This window comes from Artemia sp. Qi Xiang Cuo, chromosome 1, assembly GCF_049724085.1.
Source record: "Artemia sp. Qi Xiang Cuo chromosome 1, ASM4972408v1, whole genome shotgun sequence".
Classification (NCBI taxonomy): Eukaryota; Metazoa; Arthropoda; class Branchiopoda; order Anostraca; family Artemiidae; genus Artemia; species Artemia sp. Qi Xiang Cuo.
Genome location: NC_142794.1, coordinates 85,476,139 through 85,496,356, shown reverse-complemented (window position 1 = coordinate 85,496,356; position 20,218 = coordinate 85,476,139). Strand labels below are relative to the sequence as shown.

At 35.7% G+C, this 20,218-nt stretch overlaps 1 protein-coding gene across 3 annotated transcripts in view; it reads right to left on the bottom strand.

Moving 5' to 3' along the window:
* Nucleotides 1-20,218, bottom strand: part of LOC148956847 (protein singed wings 2-like) — a 39,635-nt gene that overhangs the window by 9,293 nt on the left and 10,124 nt on the right. For all 3 annotated transcript variants that reach the window (XM_089087530.1, XM_089087523.1, XM_089087538.1), the window contains exons 4-6: nt 18,043-18,185; nt 8,446-8,616; nt 6,033-6,191 (exon numbers count right to left, since the gene is read on the bottom strand). In XM_089087530.1, coding sequence (XP_088943656.1) covers nt 6,033-6,191; nt 8,446-8,616; nt 18,043-18,185 — 473 coding nt within the window. The remainder of the gene's footprint in view (nt 1-6,032; nt 6,192-8,445; nt 8,617-18,042; nt 18,186-20,218) is intronic.

Here is a 20,218-nt window from a genome sequence, read left to right as displayed (position 1 = left end):
GGAAAAGACACTTCTATGAAGGGGGCGCCGGATTTCCAAGCATTATTTAAAAAACGATCAGAAATTAAATTAAAAAAACAAGTTTTTTCAACTGAAATGTAAGAAGGAATATTAGAACTTAAAACGAACAGAAATGATAACACATGTGAGAGGGGTCTCCCCCTAGTTAATACCTCGCTCTTTACGCTAAAGTTTTTTTTTGTGCTTTCAAAAAAGCTCTCTATTCTAATTAAACGGCCTTTGTGATTCAGGGGTTTGTGAATCAATTTTTTTTTTTTTACTTTTAACGTATTGAGCGTGGTATTGACTAAGGGGAGAACCCCTTCATATACGTAATAACATATACGTAATAAAAAGAAATAATAAAAAAAAACAAGCGATACGACTCAATAGTAATCGAAACTTTTAAAAACGGAATTTTGATGTCAATAAATGTATCAAAAGAATGTGTTTATAATGCTGATCCAAAATATATAAATTTTATTAAGTTTAGTATTACTCATCAAAGGCTACAAGCCTGAGAAAATTTACTCGATTTTTTAAAGAGGGGGGAAACATCCCCTACAAGTGAAAGAATTTTAATGAAAATCCCACCGTCAGATTCAGCGTATCAGAAAACCCTATTACATAGGTTTCAAGCTCATATTTGCAAAAATCTTCAAGTTTTTGTTTTTTGCCAGAATAAAAATATACGAAAATAGAATTTAGTTAAGTAAGTTAATTTGTTAAGACATATATTTAGCTAAAGAAAATTAAAATTTTTATGAAAATAAAACCTTCATTAACTAAAAAACGATCAGAAATCAAATAAAAAAAAAAAGTTTTTTAAACTGAAAGTAAGTAGCGACATTAAAACTTAAATCAAACAGAAATTATTCCGTATATGAACGGGGCTGTCCCCTGCTCAACGCCTCACTGTTTACGCTAAAATTTGTCTCTTTGTCACAATTTTATCTTTTAAAACAATAAAAAACTTTAGCGTAAAGAGCGAGGCGTTGAGGAGGGGACAGCCCTTTCATATACGGAATAATTTCTGTTCGTTTTAAGTTTTAATGTCGCTCCTTACTTTCAGTTTAAAAAACTTGTTTTTTTTATTTAATATCTTAACAGAGCCCATTCCCATTACTAATAATGCTACCATGACAACTAGCCCTATTTACTTTATCGATCGTTTTCTTTATTTAACTTAATGTCTTGGTCCTTATTAAATCCTAGTCAAAGCGATCTTGACCTTCTTACAACCTTATTCAATACGATAACATCTGTATTATGGGCAATCAAATCATCTCGATGAATGAATCCTACCATTACATTTGATATCATATTCACCCATAGCCTTCACCGTGCTCATTGGGACAAAATTTATCAAAACAATCAATATAAACGGAGATAAGTGTTATAAGGGAGTGGTGAGCATGATTTAGTCAATTAGATCGAGGCTTTTCCGTAGGTATTCCATAGATTCCATAACTACGTTCTTATACCCGTAGACTGAAATCAAATTCCATAGATCTACGGAAAAATCTGTAGAGGTGGAAACCCTAATTTGACACCTCAAACATGGCAACTTTGAACATCATCTATGTAATTTCCATATTTTATAATTTCACGTGTTGTCACATTTCATGAGGTACAATGAGCTCCGCGCCGTCTCCTCAATGCACAGCCGCTAGGCAGCAAACATTCTTTTTTTTTTTCATTCGTTCAGTTTTCCTCTTTTAACAAATAATCCTTGTTCTAAATATTGATTACACAGACAAATTAATTTATGATAGGCTACAGACAGTAGATGTTTTTTTAGCTCTTTGCCCTTCTTCTTCCATGCTGCCACCAGCAGTTTCCCGAGCTGTTTGAAGCATGCAACAATTGTGAGTTAGGTATTTAGGTCTTAATCTCTACTATCATTGGTCAGCCATTTGATCTGCCTGCCAGAAGGAACACAAACCAGCACACTGTTCAGTTTTTACCCCTCTGCACATGGCTAGAAGCGCCCATGCGGAAGGCACCGCAAGAGTCACGTGTCTCTCTACGCTGGAGCATTACTGCATGTAAGTAGGTCATTGATTGCTACCATTCGTGTTAGTTTTTTTTAAGAGTCCACACATTGCGACGGTTTCTTCATACTAGCTTCATACTAGTAGGCCATAAATTTATGGCCTACTAGTCACAAAAAGCACTCATTTCATTTTAGCATTACAGGGAAGAAAGTTCACAATCTTTTCTTTGTCTGTCATTCTAGCGCTTTAGATATTGCTAATGTTGGTGATTAGACAGTTTTGGAGTCACAACCTTTGTCTCTATGATTTAAAGATTTCTATCAAGCGTCTAGTAAAGGCTAATAAACAACGAAAATAAAAAATAAAAACTAAACAGAATAGAATAAAGCATAAAGTTTCCTGAAACAAAATAACCTTTTTTTTAGATAGCTACTAAAATCAAATTAGAGTAAGAAAAGCAAACTAAATGTATTGCAGTACAAATTACAAAGTTTTCCCCGGATCCCAGGATTTTAACAATTTTCTATGTAATCACTTATATTTCCTAAATAATTCGTTTGTTCCTTGTCTTCTTTGCCTTTTTTAAAATCTAATTGACCACTTTTCTTTATATCTAGTTGACAACGATTAAGAACACAGAATTAAATAGTCCGGATCCTTTCTCGTGATAGATTGACAAATCTCATTCTTGCGAAGCGTGGGGTAAAGCAAGGCTCAGTCTTAGGTCCATTAATATTCAACAACATACTTAGAACAGCGACAAGAAATATCCCACCCTTTATTATTGATAGTGATGTTGATATTAGTCACCTGTCGTGTGCAGAAGACACTTCTTCTCGCTGAAAACCTGTCCTCAATACAAAATGCTGTTGAGACTCTTCAGGGTAGTTTGTCTAAGATTTGCCTTGCTATTGAGCCGTAAAAAACTGAGCTCATGATTGTAAACCCCTGTAAAAAGGCGCAACCAGAGTCACTTAAATATCCTCGATCTCTGTTCCTAGATCTGACTCTATGAGGTATTTGGGTTTGGGTTTTGGTTCGTCGATAAGAGCAACATTTGCTCTTAATATTAATGAGCTAAAAAATAAACTCCGTAAAACATATGGTACGCTGGCAAAAATTAAAGGGCAATTTGACAAATATACGTTAGGAAAGCTTTACAACTAGTATTTTATTGGTATTTTTTTTTTTTTTTTTTTTATTAACAACAAATGGGTCACAAAAAAAACAACATAAAAATCTCCATATAATGGTAACAAAACAAAACTGCATATAATACCAACAATATCAAAATAGGTCCCGACGCATATTAGCGTATCCCTCTGCGGTTTCAAAAAACGTACATTAGTAAAAAATACCATGATTTCGAATTATGTGTTAAGATGGATGAATTATCATTTCGTTCTGAAGACCGGTGTAAGAAAATATCCGACTTTCCGCTTAACCATCTATTGTATACGGATGGGCAGACTCATAGTTCCTGTGTCTTAGTGTTGATTCAAGTTTCTACTTGTTTGTCTTTCTTCCTTAGACATGTTGGTCATTTCATTGCATAACCGTTAATTATTTGTGTTTTTTTTCCTTTTCCTTGTTTGTACTCCTCTAGTGCATATTTGCAATATGTACTAGAGGGCAAAAATAAATTATTATTATTATTAAAAAGGAGAGGACCACCCATGAGTATTTTCTGAGAAATTACATCTTAAAAGAATATCATAAGTAGTAGTAGTTGTTTTTTGTAGCCTTTTTTGCTGCTTTAAAGTGTAAATTTGTCGTCTTTTCTAACAGTGAAAGTCATTCTGCACAGGCAAGACGGAAGAAACCAAGATGTAACAAATGAAAAAAGATGAAGCCGAAACGCACCTTAGTCATCAGATCCATTTATTCCTCAGTTTTACACCTTATGAACAAGCGTGTGATTCAGACGATAGAAGAGCTTTAGCGACGGTCCTACTGTATACCAGACAGATACATCGAAGTGATTAGTGCTATGTACGAAAACAGCATTGGTGCGGTTAAGGTAGGAAATGAGTTTAGTAATGGGTGTCGCATTGATTCAGAAACTACACAGAGTTGCGTCCCATCCAGAGGCGGCCTTACTGGTGCCTTGTGCTGTCACAACTGCGCGGAAGTCTGACGCCGTGGTCATAATTCAGCGGGGACAATAATAATGTAGCCTCCAGAGGGAGCAGAAACAATGTGATTCCTAGGGTTCAGTGGGAACTGAATGGTTTCGACGAGACAACAGATAACAACAGCGTAACGACGAAGGGTGCTGCATGCGTTCAATCGCTTATAAGTTATTCTTCGCGCTGACAGTAGAGTATGCACCGAAGCATTATTGCCTTACAAAAATGAATGCATTACGCGTCTAAAAACGCTTCCATACTGCAGTAAAACAAAAGCATCCCACGAGACTGTAATTGGTAATCAATTACAATCACTCACGTAGTTACAATTCGTAACATATTTGGCCCTGTTATCGCGACGCCCGGGTAGACACGGGGTTGGGTGAGGTCGCACCACTTGAAAATGAAAGACACGTAAATTGCAAGATTATTAGGAACACTGACTCCACTCCCATTTATACTAATCATTTTGATGGATTTTGTTCTAAGGAACAAGGCGAAGGCTATGGGAGAGCATGGAATTAAATTTCAAAGTAAAGCTCCGTTAGACTTAGATTATGCCGATGATTTGAGTGTCCTAGATGAAAAATATAGGAGAATGAATGATGTTTCGGTAGTGTTGAAAATTCAGGGTACAAGAATAGGTTTGAAAAGGAGTGTTAAGAAGATCAGGTCGCTTGCGCTAGGAATAAATTAAGGTGAAGACCGATCAAGTAGATAGCTTCACTTACCTGGGTAGTATTATTAGCAAAGATGGTGGTTGCTGTGAAGATACTAAAAAGTGAGTAGCTGAGGTCCGGGTTTTTTGTTTGTTTTTACGATTGCAAAAAGTTTTGAAGAATAAGAAGATAGGTCTGCGAACCAAAATATTGGAAGCAACAGTGATGACAATGGTCAAGCACATTTAAGGAATGTGGGCGCTTCGGCAGACAGAGGAAGATTTGCTAAAAGTTCTCCAGAGGAATTGTCTACGGATTATTTTGGGTACCCGGCTGACTGACCGTATTTCAAATAGTTAACTGTAGAAACAATATGTTTCTCTCCTGCTTTCTAGGGCTATAATGAGAGGAAGGCTGAAATGGCAAAGACAATTTTTTTGGATGACGGATGACAGATATCCAGAGATCGTCCTCTTCGGCCATCCATCCAGGGTAAAACAAAAAGCAGGTCGTCCCCGAATGAGATATAAAGATTTCGCTACAAAGAATTTAAAAGAAACTGGTACTTATTGGTAAGATGTGCCTTGAACAGAAAGGAATGGAACATAAGCGTGTGCAGCTGTGTTGGCCTCAGACGGCTTGGTGCTACAGTGAGCTGTTATTATTATTATTAATAGTGGTATTCATATACGAATAATACTGTCTTATAATTCTTATCCAATAAGGGGCTAGCAAGAAATATCAATCTTGCTACTACCGGTTCTGATGATCTAGTACTGCTTGGCGCTGATGGCTAAGACAAGGATCTGATGACAGGGCTATTCAGCCTAGACATATGCGCCCCTATCTTTTCAATAATTGAAGCATTTTTATTCTAAAAAAAAATAGACAAACAAAAGATAGAACGAAATAAAGCAAACTACAGACATATAAGTACAGCTCAATTACCAAGAGCCGCAGGACATTGGCTACCTTGAGGGAGCTGGCAGGTCTTTGGTAGATCCGTTAATCGGCAAAATCTTACCCCAACAGAGAAGAAGGAAAAAAAGAATCTCATTATAGAAAAGTGGAGCCCTTCACAAAATAAACTTAGCATATACAGTTTTGATTCTTGACTCCCTCTCCCTCGCGAAAAAATTCCAGCGGATGACCAAGGTAGTTGTTGGATTTTTTAGAATATTGATATGAGAAATATTTAAAAGAGAAAACAACCACAAAAAAAACAACAAAATAACAAAAAAACTTACGTAAGACAGTTTATTTTCTTGAAGACTCAGCGCGTGAATATTAGACAACCATGCACTACCTTCTAATCCTGATAATGAAGATATATTGTTATTATCAAGGAAAAGCCTATTTAAACGTCTATAAAATTGGCTCGATGCCAATGGTCGCAAATCACTGACCTGTAAGACAATGTAAAAATTATTAAATTACTAAAATTAAGATAACTGTTGCAATAATTTTTTTTTCGAGGAAGGGGCGGAGGGGTTACAAAAAAAATATTAAAAACGCCAAAAGAATTTGTTTATATGCATTTTGTTACATTTTTACGAGTCGGGCAAAAATGGAGACGGGGAGGGGGAAATCCCTATCCCCTCCCCCTGAATACGCTCCTAAATATATATATATATATATATATATATATATATATATATATATATATATATATATATATATATATATATATATATATATATATATATATATATATATATATATATATATATATATATATATATATATATTTTATATATATATATATATATATATATATATATATATATATATATACATATACATCGGCTTAGTGGAGGTCTTTCCTGGAAATATCTACTTTCTTTCGTTATTTAGTGGCTTAAAAATTATTGTTACTAGCTAAAATAATAATAAAAATTCAATTTTGTTTTGATCCTATTGATTTCTACATATTTTTTTCGTACATCATGTGCAACCAGTATAGTCCCAGAACCTGTTTATTATTTCCACCCCTCCTCTCTATAAGAGCCCCAGCTCTCCCTTGAAAATCCTAAATGCTTCCGATTTTCTTTTCTAAATTATCAAATAAGATTGTTTTTGCTACAGAGGTGTCTCACCAAATAATACTTACACTCCTATAGTGTCAAAATCATAATGCTGGTGCATGTCGAGTTTACTGAATTCTTCTTTTCTTGGTAATATATTTATATTTTATTAGTTCATCCCTTATTGCGTCGTTTCAATGATATTTCAAGCTTGAATATTATAGCTATTTATTCTTTCAAATGTATGCACACACACTCAACTAAGTTCACACGCATTTATACTTTATTTACCTTTCTGAAATAAATATGAAATTAGCCAAAGATAATCCGCTCTCAAATAAAGCGCATGGGCATTTAGAAAGTTTTTAATTTCGAAAGTTAAAACTAAATTTTATTTTTATGAGTGATGGGGGTTGGCGTCGATGGGTAGTCCTGGAAAACGAAGGATGCTTAAATAGCATAATGTATTCACTCACAGAGATGTCCCAAAAATTATCCTATCCTCTTAAAGTTTCAAAATGATGACGTAGCAGCAGTTTGAGCTTACTAGATTCTTGTTTTCTTTGAAATAATTCCTAATGAAATAACTATAATAATTCTAAAATAACTGGAACAATCTTACTGAAAAAATCAAGTACAAACTGTTATTTGAATTCAGATAATATTTACAGAATGTATTTGATTTTGCAGAAGGAGTAACCAGTGCCATCACCCAAAATATTGAAAAATTTCATACAGTTTATTATCAATTAGCGAATACTACCACTCATTTTGCAACTAACAGTAAATGAAAACTACGGAACGAAAAACGAAGTTATGTCATCAAAATTGATGGAACGTTAAAGGTTCACCAGAGGCATATACCATACCACACATTGATGTTTTTGACCAAGCTCAAAAAGTAAAGACATCAAGAAGAAAATGTTTTAGAAGAAATAGTTTAGCAAAAACTTCAGGAATTTGGCCAAGGTTGGGTAACTTGGGCCAATAATTCCAAAGTGACACCAAATTATGGAGCCTTTTATTTTCTTATCGCTGCTATTTACAGGTCGAATAAGCTACGAGACTTAAAGTCGCGTGATCCGAAAAAAGATTCACATGGCATTTTCTTGAAGTGCAATCTATATTTATACTGTTTTAGTTGATTGGCTGAAAATTTTCTTTCTCTTGTCCATTATGTATACTATGTCGTATTTTATTACGTTTTCTCCTCATTTTTCTTTATCTATTATTACTCCGTTTGTTAATTTTCCATTGAAAAATGGAAAATCAAACTCGTTCAGGAAATGATTTGCTTAATGTCTAATCTATTTGTTTTGATTTGCTCTGTTTTAGTTGATTAGTTGGATGTTAATTTCTTCTTTTTGTTATTTGCATGTCTTGTGAGTATTTTAGGTTTTTTTCTATATTGCAGTTATTTTTATATTTATTTTTACTCCAGCTTTTAACCTACATCTACTGGGACATTGCGAATAAAATTTCTGCGAATAAATAAAACGTCCATAGGTTGTTGATTTTTTGCTGAAAACCAGAAATAAATGTGATCAGAAAAATGATTTTCGCTATTCAAAGTTTCCCAAAATACAAAGACCCAAAATACTGTCCCTGACGCCTTAAGAACTCTATAGCTGCTAACCGAATTATTTTTCAAATCTAAAGTTAAAATGACATCCACTGGAAGCTCTTCTGGAAGACGGGTTAGTCCAAGTCCTGAACAATTTACAACAGCAGATGCTTCGATCGCAAGGGACTTCGGAACACGATCCAAACTACACTCACATTGAGCAGGACATTGTAGGTCTAGTTTCTGCAAATAAATTCAACAGTTATAAATAATAGCCATAAAGAATTTCACCTTGAATTCATTCAAATAAACTTTCATTTCAATGAAAAAAGGGCATACACATATTCTACTGCATAGAACACACGACTGATGCACTCTGTTCATCATATCTATTGAGCAAAAATAGAAAACAATAGAAATATAGAGGAGGAGAAGGAGTAATTCTCTGTGACAACTATATAGGAAAGTAAAGTATGGCGTTTTAGTAATTAGATATAGGAATGGCTTCATCATACATATTAAGTAAAAAAACTAGTTTTTTCAACTGAAAGTAAGGAGCAACATTAAAAGTTAAAACGAACAGAAATTATTACGCATATGAAGGGGGTTGCCTTTCTCCTCGACACCTCGCTCTTAACGCTAAAGTTTTTTAGTACTTTTAAGAAAGCTTCTTATTGTTCTAATCAAACTACCCTTATGTTTCAGGAGTCGTTGTAAGAGAATTGGGACAAAATTCAAACTTTAGCGTAAAGAGCGAGGTGTTGAGGAGGATGCAACCCCCTTGATACCCGTAATAATTTCTGTTCGTTTTAAGTTTTGATGCTGCTCCTTACTTTCAGTTGAAAATCTTCTCTTTTTTTTATTTAATTCCTGATCGTGTTTTAAATAATACTAAAAAATCTGGCCCTACCTCCACTGACAAATACCCTCCCCACGGACATATCCTCTAGTCATGTTATATCCAAAGGCATAGTTATTGGGCCTTTCAACTATGATGAACAAAATGGCTATCTCAAAATTTTGATCGGACGATTTTGGGGAGAAAAGGGGCGGGGAGGGCGCCTAATTGCCCTCCAGTCTTTTTGGTCACTTAAAAAGGGCACTAGAAATTTTAATTTCTGTTTGAATAAGCCCCTTCACGATATTTTAGGACCACTGGATCGATACAATCACCCCTGGAAAAAAAAAAGATAAACACGCATCCTTGATATTTCTTCTGGCAAAAAATACAAAACACCACATTTTTGCAGAGAGAAGCTTAAAGCCTCTGCAGTAAGGTTTCCTGATATGCTGAATCTGATGGTGTGATTTTCATTAAGATTCTATTACTTTTATGAGATGTTTCCCTCTTTTTTCGAAAATAAGGCAAATTTTTTCAGGCTCATAGCCATTAATGAATAAAACTAAATTTAATGAAACTTATATATTTAAAATCAGCATAATAAGCCGATTCTTTTGATAAATCTATTGGTATAAAAAACCCATTTTCTAGAGTTTCGGTTACTATTGAGCTGGATCGCTCCTTACTTACAGTTCGTGGTAACGAACTGTTTGATGAAATGATTCATTTTTCGCCATCCAGATCAGTCTTTTACAAACATTCACGTTCAAAAAAAATCTATATTTCACCACCATTGTTAAAAATCTTTTCCTATTCGATTTGCCACAATTTTATGAGTAAAAAAAGAACAAAAAAAATATCTGAGACAACCATGACTGAGAACGAAAATACGAAGCTGTCAGCTATAGCAGGAAATTCTATTTGTATAGTGTCAACATAAATCAGGCCATAAGATGCGAGTCATGCTTCTTTTTCCACCAGTTCTATTACCTTAGCTGGTGGTGGTTCTTCAAAATATGGCGTATAATAAGAACAAACGCTAGACATTTATTACCGATTAGATTATTCACAACCATGGCTACTATATCTTTAGGACACTGCTCAAATAATTACCAAGTATTTAAGCTTTGGAATGATAAACACATGCTCAGAGGAACAGTGCTTACTTCATTTTGGATATGGAGTTCAGCTCCTCCAATAATCCCCATGACTTTTCTGATTATGGTCCATGGCTCCTGTATCACTGCTATATATGTTTGCGACTCTGCCAGCAATATTCCAAGATTATAGAAGGCTTCTTGACAATAATGCATATTAATCTATCAGTATTTTAGATCTCTTGGCACATGTGCTGGCGTCATTAATGATCATGCTTTCCTTTGAAGACCCCACTTCGTTGTCCTCTGGGGAAGACTCAGCGGGCCCCCTTAAAAAGGGGTTTGAGGGGCGTATGTTCCATCATTCCAAGCAACAGATGGAAATTTTGCTTTTCTATTTCCTCAATCAGATCCACATTGATTCAGGTGCGTTTTACTCCCTTTAACGTGATTTTGGTTAGGTAAATTTTTTCCTTATAGAGACACTGATTGTTGGCCATCATCAAACCCAACAACTTCTCCAGCGACCCAACCTTTGGATCTTCAATACAGAAATCTCTTCTTGGAGAGGTGCATTCTGGGGCAAGCTATTCACCATCTCCTTAATCCATGATGCGATGCTGTCCGTTCATCTTGGCATCTAACTTTTATTATTCCGTCCTCTGACTTTGTCAAGACATCAGGAGCAAAGTCAAGATTGCCCTCCATAATTTTGGTCTCAATGGCGTCCATCAGCAGGACAGCAAACTCATCCTTGAGGGTTCTTCAGTCGCCTTTAATAACTATTATGGCAATCAGCTTCACTATGTTAGCAAAACTCCTTTTTCTATTTGTTGCTCCGGCAACCCCTTCTTTGTCCCTCAATACTTTGGGGCACTGTTTTGCCGGAGCACCCTCTGGGGTCGAGTTTTGCAATCGGTTAGCAGTATCCTTTGTTGCCTTTTGGATGAGCCGGTGCCCATCCCTGTGGCCCACTCTGGGATCCCTATTCCAAGTACACCAGTGTGGGGAGGTGATCCCTGCAAGGTAGTCACCTTCAGCCATATGACTTTTTTGGCACTAGGATTTCTCTCAGTGCTCATTCAGTCAATTGAGCTTATATAAAGCTTGTCCTAGACTCTAGCTCATTAGTAGGTTCTGTGCGAAGTTGGAGGCTCTTAACCACTGCGTTCCTCTCTCTCTCAAAGCTTTCCAAGTCCTTCACCAGTGTTTTCTTCTGGCTAGGGATTATCATTTCCATGACTATTTCCAAGGATTCGTTGTCATTGTCCAGCAACTCCTCTACCACGCTCACGGCCAACAGCAGCATAAAAAAAACAGGAAACTTTCTACAGTACTTCGCCAATGACTCAACAGCCCGTACAGTCGTTACAAGAACTAAAACCAACTTGATGCACCTCAATCCCTTCAAGTGAATATCCTGGAGACTAATAACGCCCAAGACATGGATGGTCAATTGTACGGCATCAAAAAGAGAATATTTGTCTGTTTCTTAGTCTGAAGTCCCACGCTTTCAGCGTGACCTGATCTTTAAGAATGAATCTACCAAGAAAGTTGGTGAATTTTACCGACAGAGAGTTTATCAACTGACTCTTCCTGAAGTATTCACTTTAATAGGATCCAATCCTCCTGTTCTAAAACACGGGAGCAATTTTTCTCTGTAAAAGCCTTCTTACACTACGCATAATTCTAGAACCAACTTCCACAGGATGTTATCCAATCAAAAACCAGCTGATATTTCATTCAAGCTAAGGATTAACAGAAAAGTAAAACAAAGAAATTGAACTGCCAGTATAATGGGCATTCATGATTGGTCTATCACCACCTAATGTATAAAAGAAAGAAAGCTAACCTTATGATCAATAAGCTACGTTTTTTCTGACAGAAAATAGATTCCACTTAACAGATACAACACAAACGCCAAACTACTCTACCAAACTGGTGCTAGCATTAAATTAAACACACGCTGCAAAATAAGAAAGAAAATATAGTTAATTGTAAATATATAGATAATAAAATATTAATTTTAAATCGAAGAGAAATTTGGATGTAACCTTTTTAATTTGAAATCAAGACCAGTTCCGAAATTTGCAGGCAAAATTAGTTCTTATGAAACCCTTTCACAGGCAGGGCAATAGCGCTATCTAAGTGAACGATGTCGGCACAATGTTTTTTTTTTCTTCTTGGTTTTAGACCAGGGCACTTTGTATGGAAGGAGTTGTCGTAGAAACTTCGGAAAGGGCTCATTCGATTGGAAATTGGAGTGGCTTGTGCCCTTTTTAATAGTCAAAAGTGATTGGAATGCAACTAACACCCCTTCCACGCCAACAATTTCCCTAAATACATTCAATCAAAATTTTGAGATAGCCATTTTGTTCAGCGTAGTTGATTTCCAGACAGAAAATATGTTTTTGAGGAGGACACTCCCCCATAACCCTCAGGGCAAGGGTTTTAAGTTATGCCCTGGGGGCAAATAAAAACGATGCTGGCACAATATGTTATTATTTTTTTCCTTTAGACCAGGGCACTTCGTATCGAAGAAGTTCTCGTAGAAACTTCGAAAAGGACTGATTCAATTGGAAATTGGAGTGGCTTGTGCCCTTTTTAATATTTGAAACTAACACCCCTTCCACGCCCACCATTTCCTGAAAAACATCCAATCAAAATTTTGAGATAGCCATTTTGTTCAGCGTAGTTGATTTCAAGATAAAAATAATGTTTTTGAGGAGAACACTACCCCACAGCCCTCAGGGCAAGGGTTGTAAGTTATGGCCTGGGGGCATATAAGGTTTTTATAGAAAGCGATGTCGTAGAAACTTCAAAAAAGGCTCGTTCGATTGGAAATTCAAAGGGCTAGTGCCCTTTTTAATAGTCGAAAATGATTGGAGGGTAACTAACCCTCCTCTCACGCCCACCTTTTCCCCAAACACATCCAATCACAATTTTGAGATAGCCATTTTGTTCAACGTAGTTTTAAGTTCTGGAAATTAGGTCTTTGAGGATGACAACCCCCCCCCGCACAGCCCTCAGGGGAAGGGTTGTAATTTATGCCCTGGGGGCATATAAGGTTTTTATAGAACACGTTGTCGTAGAAACTTCAAAAAGGGGTCATTCAATTGGAAATTGAAATGGCTAGCGCCCTTCTTATAAGTAGAGAGTAATTGGAACGCAACTAACCCCCGTTCAAAGTCGAACAATTCCCCTAACATATCCAATCACAACTTTTAGATACCCATTTTGTTCCACGCAGTTTACAGTTCAGGAAATTATACCTTTCAGCAGGACACTCCCTCCCCCATAGTCTTCAGGGCAAGGGTTATAAGTTATGCCCTGAGGCATATACGGTTTTTATTGAAATCTTTGTCGTAGAAGCTTGAAAAAGGGCTCATTCGATTGGAAATTCAAAGGGATAGTGCCCTTTTTAATAGTCGAAAGTGATTTGAGGGCAACTAACCCCCCTCTCACGCCCACCTTTCTCCCAAACACATCCAATCAAAATTATTAAATAGCCATTTTATTCAACGTAGTTGAAAGTTATTGAAATTAGGTCTTTAAGGATGACAACCCCTCCCCCCCCCCACAGCCCTCAAGGCATGGGTTGTAAGTTATGCCCTGGGGACATTTCAGGTTTTTATAGAAAGCGATGTTGTAGAAACTTCAAAAAGGACTGATTCAATTGGAAATTACAGTGCAAGGGTTGTAAGTTATGCCCTGGGGGCATATAAGGTTTATATAGAAAGTTGCTGTAGAAATTTCAAAAAGGGCTCATTTGATTGGAAATTGAAATTGCCCTTTTTAAAAGTCGAAAGTAAGTGGAGAGTAATTAACCCCCTCTCACACGCACCATTTCCCCAAGAACATTCAATCAATGTTTATAGATAGCCATTTTGTTCAACGTAGTTTAAAGTTCTGGAAGATATGTATTTAAGGATGACAAACTCCCCAGAGACCCAAGGGCAAAGGTTGTAAGTTATGCCCTGGGGGCATATAAGGTTTTTAAAGATAAAGTTGTCGTAAAAACTTCAAAAGGGGCTCATCCAATTGGAAATTGAGAGGGTTAGTGCCCTTTTTAATAGTCGAAAGTGATTGGAGGGTAACTAACCCCCCTCTCACGCCCACCATTCCCCCAAACACATCCAATCAAAATTTTCAGATAGCCATTTCGTTCAACATAGTAGAAAGATCTGGAAATTAAGTCTTTGAGGATGAACCCCCCCCCACCCCCCAGCCCTTCAGGGCAAGGGTTATAAGTTATGCTCTGGAGGCATATAAGGTTTTTATTGAAAGCGTTGTCGTAGAAACTTCAAAAGGGCTCATTTGATTGAAAATTGAAAGGGCTAGTGCCTTTTTTAACAGTTGAAAGTGATTGGAGAGCGACTAACGCCCCTCTCACGCCCACCATTTCCCCGAACATATCCAATCAAAATTTTGAGATAGCCATTTTGTTTAACGTAGTTGAAAGTTCTGGAAATTAGGTCTTAGAGGATGACAAGCACCCTAACAGCCCTTAGGGTAAGGGTTGTAATTTATGCCCTGGGGGCATAGAGGTGTTTTCAGAAGGCCTTGTCGTAAAAACTCAAAAAGGGCTCATTCGATTGGAAATCGAAAGGCCTAGTGCCCTTTTTAATAGTCGAAAGTGATTGGAAGGCTTGACATTTGTATAGTAAAGATCGATGTGGGTATAACGTATTATTTTTTGTTGTTGTTGTTGTTGTTTAGACCAGGGCCCTTCGTATCGAAGGAGTTGTCGTAGGAACTTCGGAAAGGGCTTATTCGATTGAAAATAGAAAGGGCGGATGCCCTTTTTAATAGTCGAAAGTGATTGGAGGGCAGCTTATCCCCCTCCCACGCCCACCCTCCCATTTTCCCATTATGTTTAAAAACTAAATGTTGCCTTAACATTAAATCAAAATGCACTGTGTTAATGCTAATTCCCAATAAGGCATCTCAGCAGTATCCCAAGAACGACTGAGGGTATTATGTTCAAACTTTTGGGGCTACTTCTGCTCTTAAAATTTAGCCAAATCAAAATAGCGTAAGTGAATCCAAGCTATCAAAGCAATTAAACATATTTTTTTGCGAATGGTATTAAGTTTTCCATTTCAGGTCATCTAGAGGAGGTATGAAACTAAATTTAACAATACTATTTGTGTCCAGATTTTTAAAAGGGTGGATATTGTTAAAAATTTCTGAAAATTTTTCTCCAGCATACAAATAGCAGGCTAAACTATAAAGTCTTAAAAAAACGAAAAGATTTAAAGTATTATTTTCTTTTTCCCTGAAAAGACTATGTCAATATAAAACGAACAGAAATTAATTAAAAAAACTTTTTCAACAAAATAAGTTTTTCAAAGAAAAGTAAAGAACTCCATTCAGCCAAAAATGAGTAAAAATAAAATCAAATAATCTACAAAGCGTGAAACTACCACAAATCAGCATCGATAAATAAATGAAACCGAAAACGAACAGAAATTACAATAAATAACCGAGTCAAGCTCAAAACGAGCAGAAATTAACATAGGTTAGGCTCAAAACCCCTATGCCTTCCCAAGGCCAGAACATAATTTGCACTTTACTGAAAAAAATAGAAATGAATGTGCATTTGTCAGTTTAATATACATATACTGATATTTAGTAATCAAAATGTTAATATTATTTGATTTATTAAAGTTATAAAAGTAAAAACATTTATATTTTTCTAGTAAAGTGCAAATTATGTTCTGGCTGAAGATGTTAAAAGTAGAATAGGCAAGGGAAAGAGTTTTTACATAACAGTTGAAAGAAGTTTGAAAAAATAGGAAAATAAGTCTGCGAACCAAGATTAGAATATTGGAAGCTACAATGATGGCAAGTATGGATCCGAAGTGTGAGCGCTCGGAAAAACCGAGGAGCATTAGCTAGATATTTTTCAGAGAAATTGCCTACAGGATTGTTTTAAATACCCGACTGACTGGCCGTATCACAAACAGTAAGTTTTGCGAAAAAAGGGGTTCAATCCTGCTTTCTTGGGCTATAGGGAGTGAAACGTTGAGATGGGTGGGACACGTTTTGTGGACGAGGGATGACACATTGCCAAAGATCGTCCTCGTCAGCAAACCACTTTGGCCCAAACGAAAAGAGGTTGTCCCCAAATGGGATGGGAGGATGTCGTAAATAAAGATTTAAGGGAAATGGGAACTTCTTGGGAGGCTATGAAGAGCTTTGAATAAATTGGAATGGAGGAGGATCCTGCGTAACTGTATTGGCCTCAGCCAGATTGGTGGTGTAGTCAGTTGTTCGTAGTAGTAAAGAAAGAAGGAAAAAGAATTTAACAATTAAACAGCTGTTTAGAGGGAAAACACAGCAGTGCAAAAAAAAAAGAAAATTGAGAGAAAACAAACTGAAATCTGAAAAGAAAAATATTCGTTTAGCAAATTGCAGCAGAGTAAAAAAAAAATACCAAAAAAAAGCTGCCACGGAAACACCCGTTTAGTACGAAAGGCAGCAGTGTAAACCAAGTTTAAAAAAATAACAAAAATCTCAGTAGAAAACATTCGCTGAGCAAGAAAATTCAGCTGTATAAAACAAAAGAAAAAGGAAAGGAAAATACGACACCAAAAATGTGGCTTCGTGGAAAAAGGAAAAATTTCTGACATGGAAATAGCCGCTTAGCACAAAAATACAGCAGTGTAAAACAACAGAAAGAAAAATAACGAAATTTTAGAAGGAAGAAATGTGATTAGCGAGAAATTCAGCTGTGTATACAAAAACGGGGAAAAGACATATGACACGTAAAATGAAGTCGTGCAGTAAAAAGGAAAAAAATTTTTACAGAAATATCTGTTTTAACACAAAAATACAGCTACAAAAAATGAAAAACGACAGTGAAAATGCAGATGAGTAAAAAAAAAAACTGAAATAGAGATGCCTGTTTAGCACGAAATTTCTTGCCTCAGTAACTCTAGTAATAAAACTATAGTAAAACTGAAAGTTAATAAACATCAGTTGTAAACGATTCTGATTAACTAGCTTGAACCTATTATCTTACTAATTGAACACAACCATTTTCATAGACAAGGAAGTTCAAAATAGGGGAATAGAGCCTGAAAAGGGAACTACTGAAAACTTGTGATGTCTAGTTGCGTCAAAAAGAGTTGAATTTCTCAAAAAAATGCTCCTTAGTTCAGCTACAGAATCGTAAATGAATCAATAGTGAAATTATAAATTTTGACTGATTATTTAAGGCTCATAAGATTATTAGCTGTCGGTAAACCTCACAGAAACCTGGAATAATTTTTACAATTACATCAAAACTTTAACAAAAATTGCTCAAAGAGAGGTCAGAACTATGTCTTCCAATAATAGCCAACTCTTTTAATTACAATATGACTTAAGAATTTTTGTAGACCACACTGCCTTTCCATGACGCAAAAATAACAGTTCAAATAAGGAAAAATCCTTTTATTAAAACAATGACAAAAAACTTTGAATATTTCTATTGCATAAACAGTGACCATCTTCAGCAGAGTTAAATCTGCTGACGAAGGTCACTGTATATGTGATTGAAATATTCAGTGTTTTTTGTCATTCTTTTTCATTGTCTAATAAAAGAATTTATCCTTATCTGAACTGTTATTTGTATGACTTAAGAAAAGAAGAAAAGACAAAGCCATAACCATAGAATCATAGATTAACACAAAGGACTTACTTTTGTTTTTTTTAGTTCACTAAAAATTTTAAAAAATCACCTACATGTATCAAGTTAAGCGCACGCGAAATTTGAATTCCATTTAACACAGGAGCAGCTGTCGCACAATAAGTCTCATTGAGCCTTGACTTGAAGACATTCCAAGAATTGATCCAAATCATATGTTCCGTACAGTTCCATAGGTTTCCTAGAAATATAAATTGTTTTTGCAATATATATCAACAGTAGACGCTAAAAAATTACCTGTGAGGGGACAAAAGGTGCTAGGACATACTTTGACAAAGGGGTCTTATGTATCAAAACTACGCTTGTGCATGCTAAACTTTCCTATCAATATTCAGCGGAGAGATTTTATTTGGAGACAAACTGAGCAGCTGCACTAAGTGGCCAGGTATGTACTAAAATTTATGAATTTTGACTATTAAACAGCTTCGGCATAAATTTCGACAATCAAATTTCGAAAACAATATGCAATTGAATAAAAGATGTTTTTGTAGCAACTCTAAATATTAATATTTATCAAGCTAAAAGTCATCCTTTAAAAATTATAGGGATCAGAAATTTTACATGATTTCAGATAGATGTAGAAAATACATGCTAAAGAGGGTACAATCCTGATCCAAGTCGCACCATCAAATTTAGCATGTCAACAAGCTTTTCCTGCAACGTGAATTTCCCCCTGCGAGTTCATATTACTTTTTTCTTTGTTTGTCATCCTCCTCTTCCCCAAGAGTGATCATAATAAACTAATGACCATAAAACTTGGAAGAAGGCTCACACGGAGGGAAACCCAAAAGTTCTAGAAGGCTACTATTTTAAATTAACAAGAATTCATGCCACAGAGCATGATCGATTTATGCTAAATGTGATCGATGCATGATTGATATGATCGAAATGTGATGATGACAGAAATGTGATGATCGAAATGTGATGATGAGCCATGATCAAAATGTGATTTTTGCATGATCGATATGCCACAGAGATGCATCGATTTATGCTATTTTGAGGGAGAAAGCCAGAATCTGGCTCCAACAATCTGGCTCAAGAAGAAACATATTGAAACAGCCAATGGGTTCATACCTATAAAACATCTAAATAAATATCATTTTAGCTTCAGATCCTGCCACAGAACAAGGCTAATTTCAGGTCATAAATGAAAATATATTGCGCAACTGCGATGCCCAAATGCGATCAAAAAAAATCCTGGCATAGCTAAAAGTTTCAAAACTGCTAAAAAGCAATAAACATAGTCTACAAACTTTAGATGGTGAACTGCCATATGACGGTGCTTTCGGTTCTAAACATATATATGTAGTCCATATAAAATGAAGGGCAATCATATTGAATGTTTACATAGCATTACCAATGATTTTAAAGTGTTGTATGGCTCCAAGGCAGCTATTGAAAGGGTACCTGAAGCCCCCCAACGGGCATTTTTAAATTGAAATTCTCTGTATGGAGGAGAGGAACAAAATTATTTTTCGCCAGCCCTTACAAAAGAGTATACGTGCTACAGTACTTTTATAATGAAACTAATGTTTATTATTATCAATTTAATTCAATATTTGTTTGTGTTTGTTACATAATATTAGCTAATATTTGTCAAACTACTCCAAAATAATTAGTTGAAGCATGAATTAGACTAGGACAATATAAATTCATAAGATATGGTCTTTTCACGCCTTCAAACAGAGTTTTTAATCAATTTATGACTGGAGCGACTAGCGGAATATGATCATTGTTGATAGCAGCATGATTCTAGTTTCAAAAAAAGTTTACATTTCATAATAGTCCAATGTGTTCCTTATGTTTTGACAATTCAAATAAAATACATTAAGAATAAAAAGGTATCTACTGAATAATGAATAGTTGTATACATGTTATATACATTTGGTAACATATAAAGAAGTAAGAAATCGCAATGATTCTTAGGACTTTTACAAAAATTTAACGAACTGAAATTCAAGCTGCCATCAGTTCTATCCGACAATCTATTGCGTTGTCATTAAAGCTAAATCTGTCACCTGTTGTCACACTTGTCTTAAAAAATGAATAATTTTTAATTCTTTTAAAATCCTGCCGGCTGCATATGCGAATTTCCGTAGAAGACTCGTTAACAACCAAGCTTTGACATGGACAACTTCTTTTTCTATTTTTTTAACTCTACTTTTTCTAGTAGTTTCGTGAAAACTTGTGAATTTACCGTATTTTTGTTTAGCA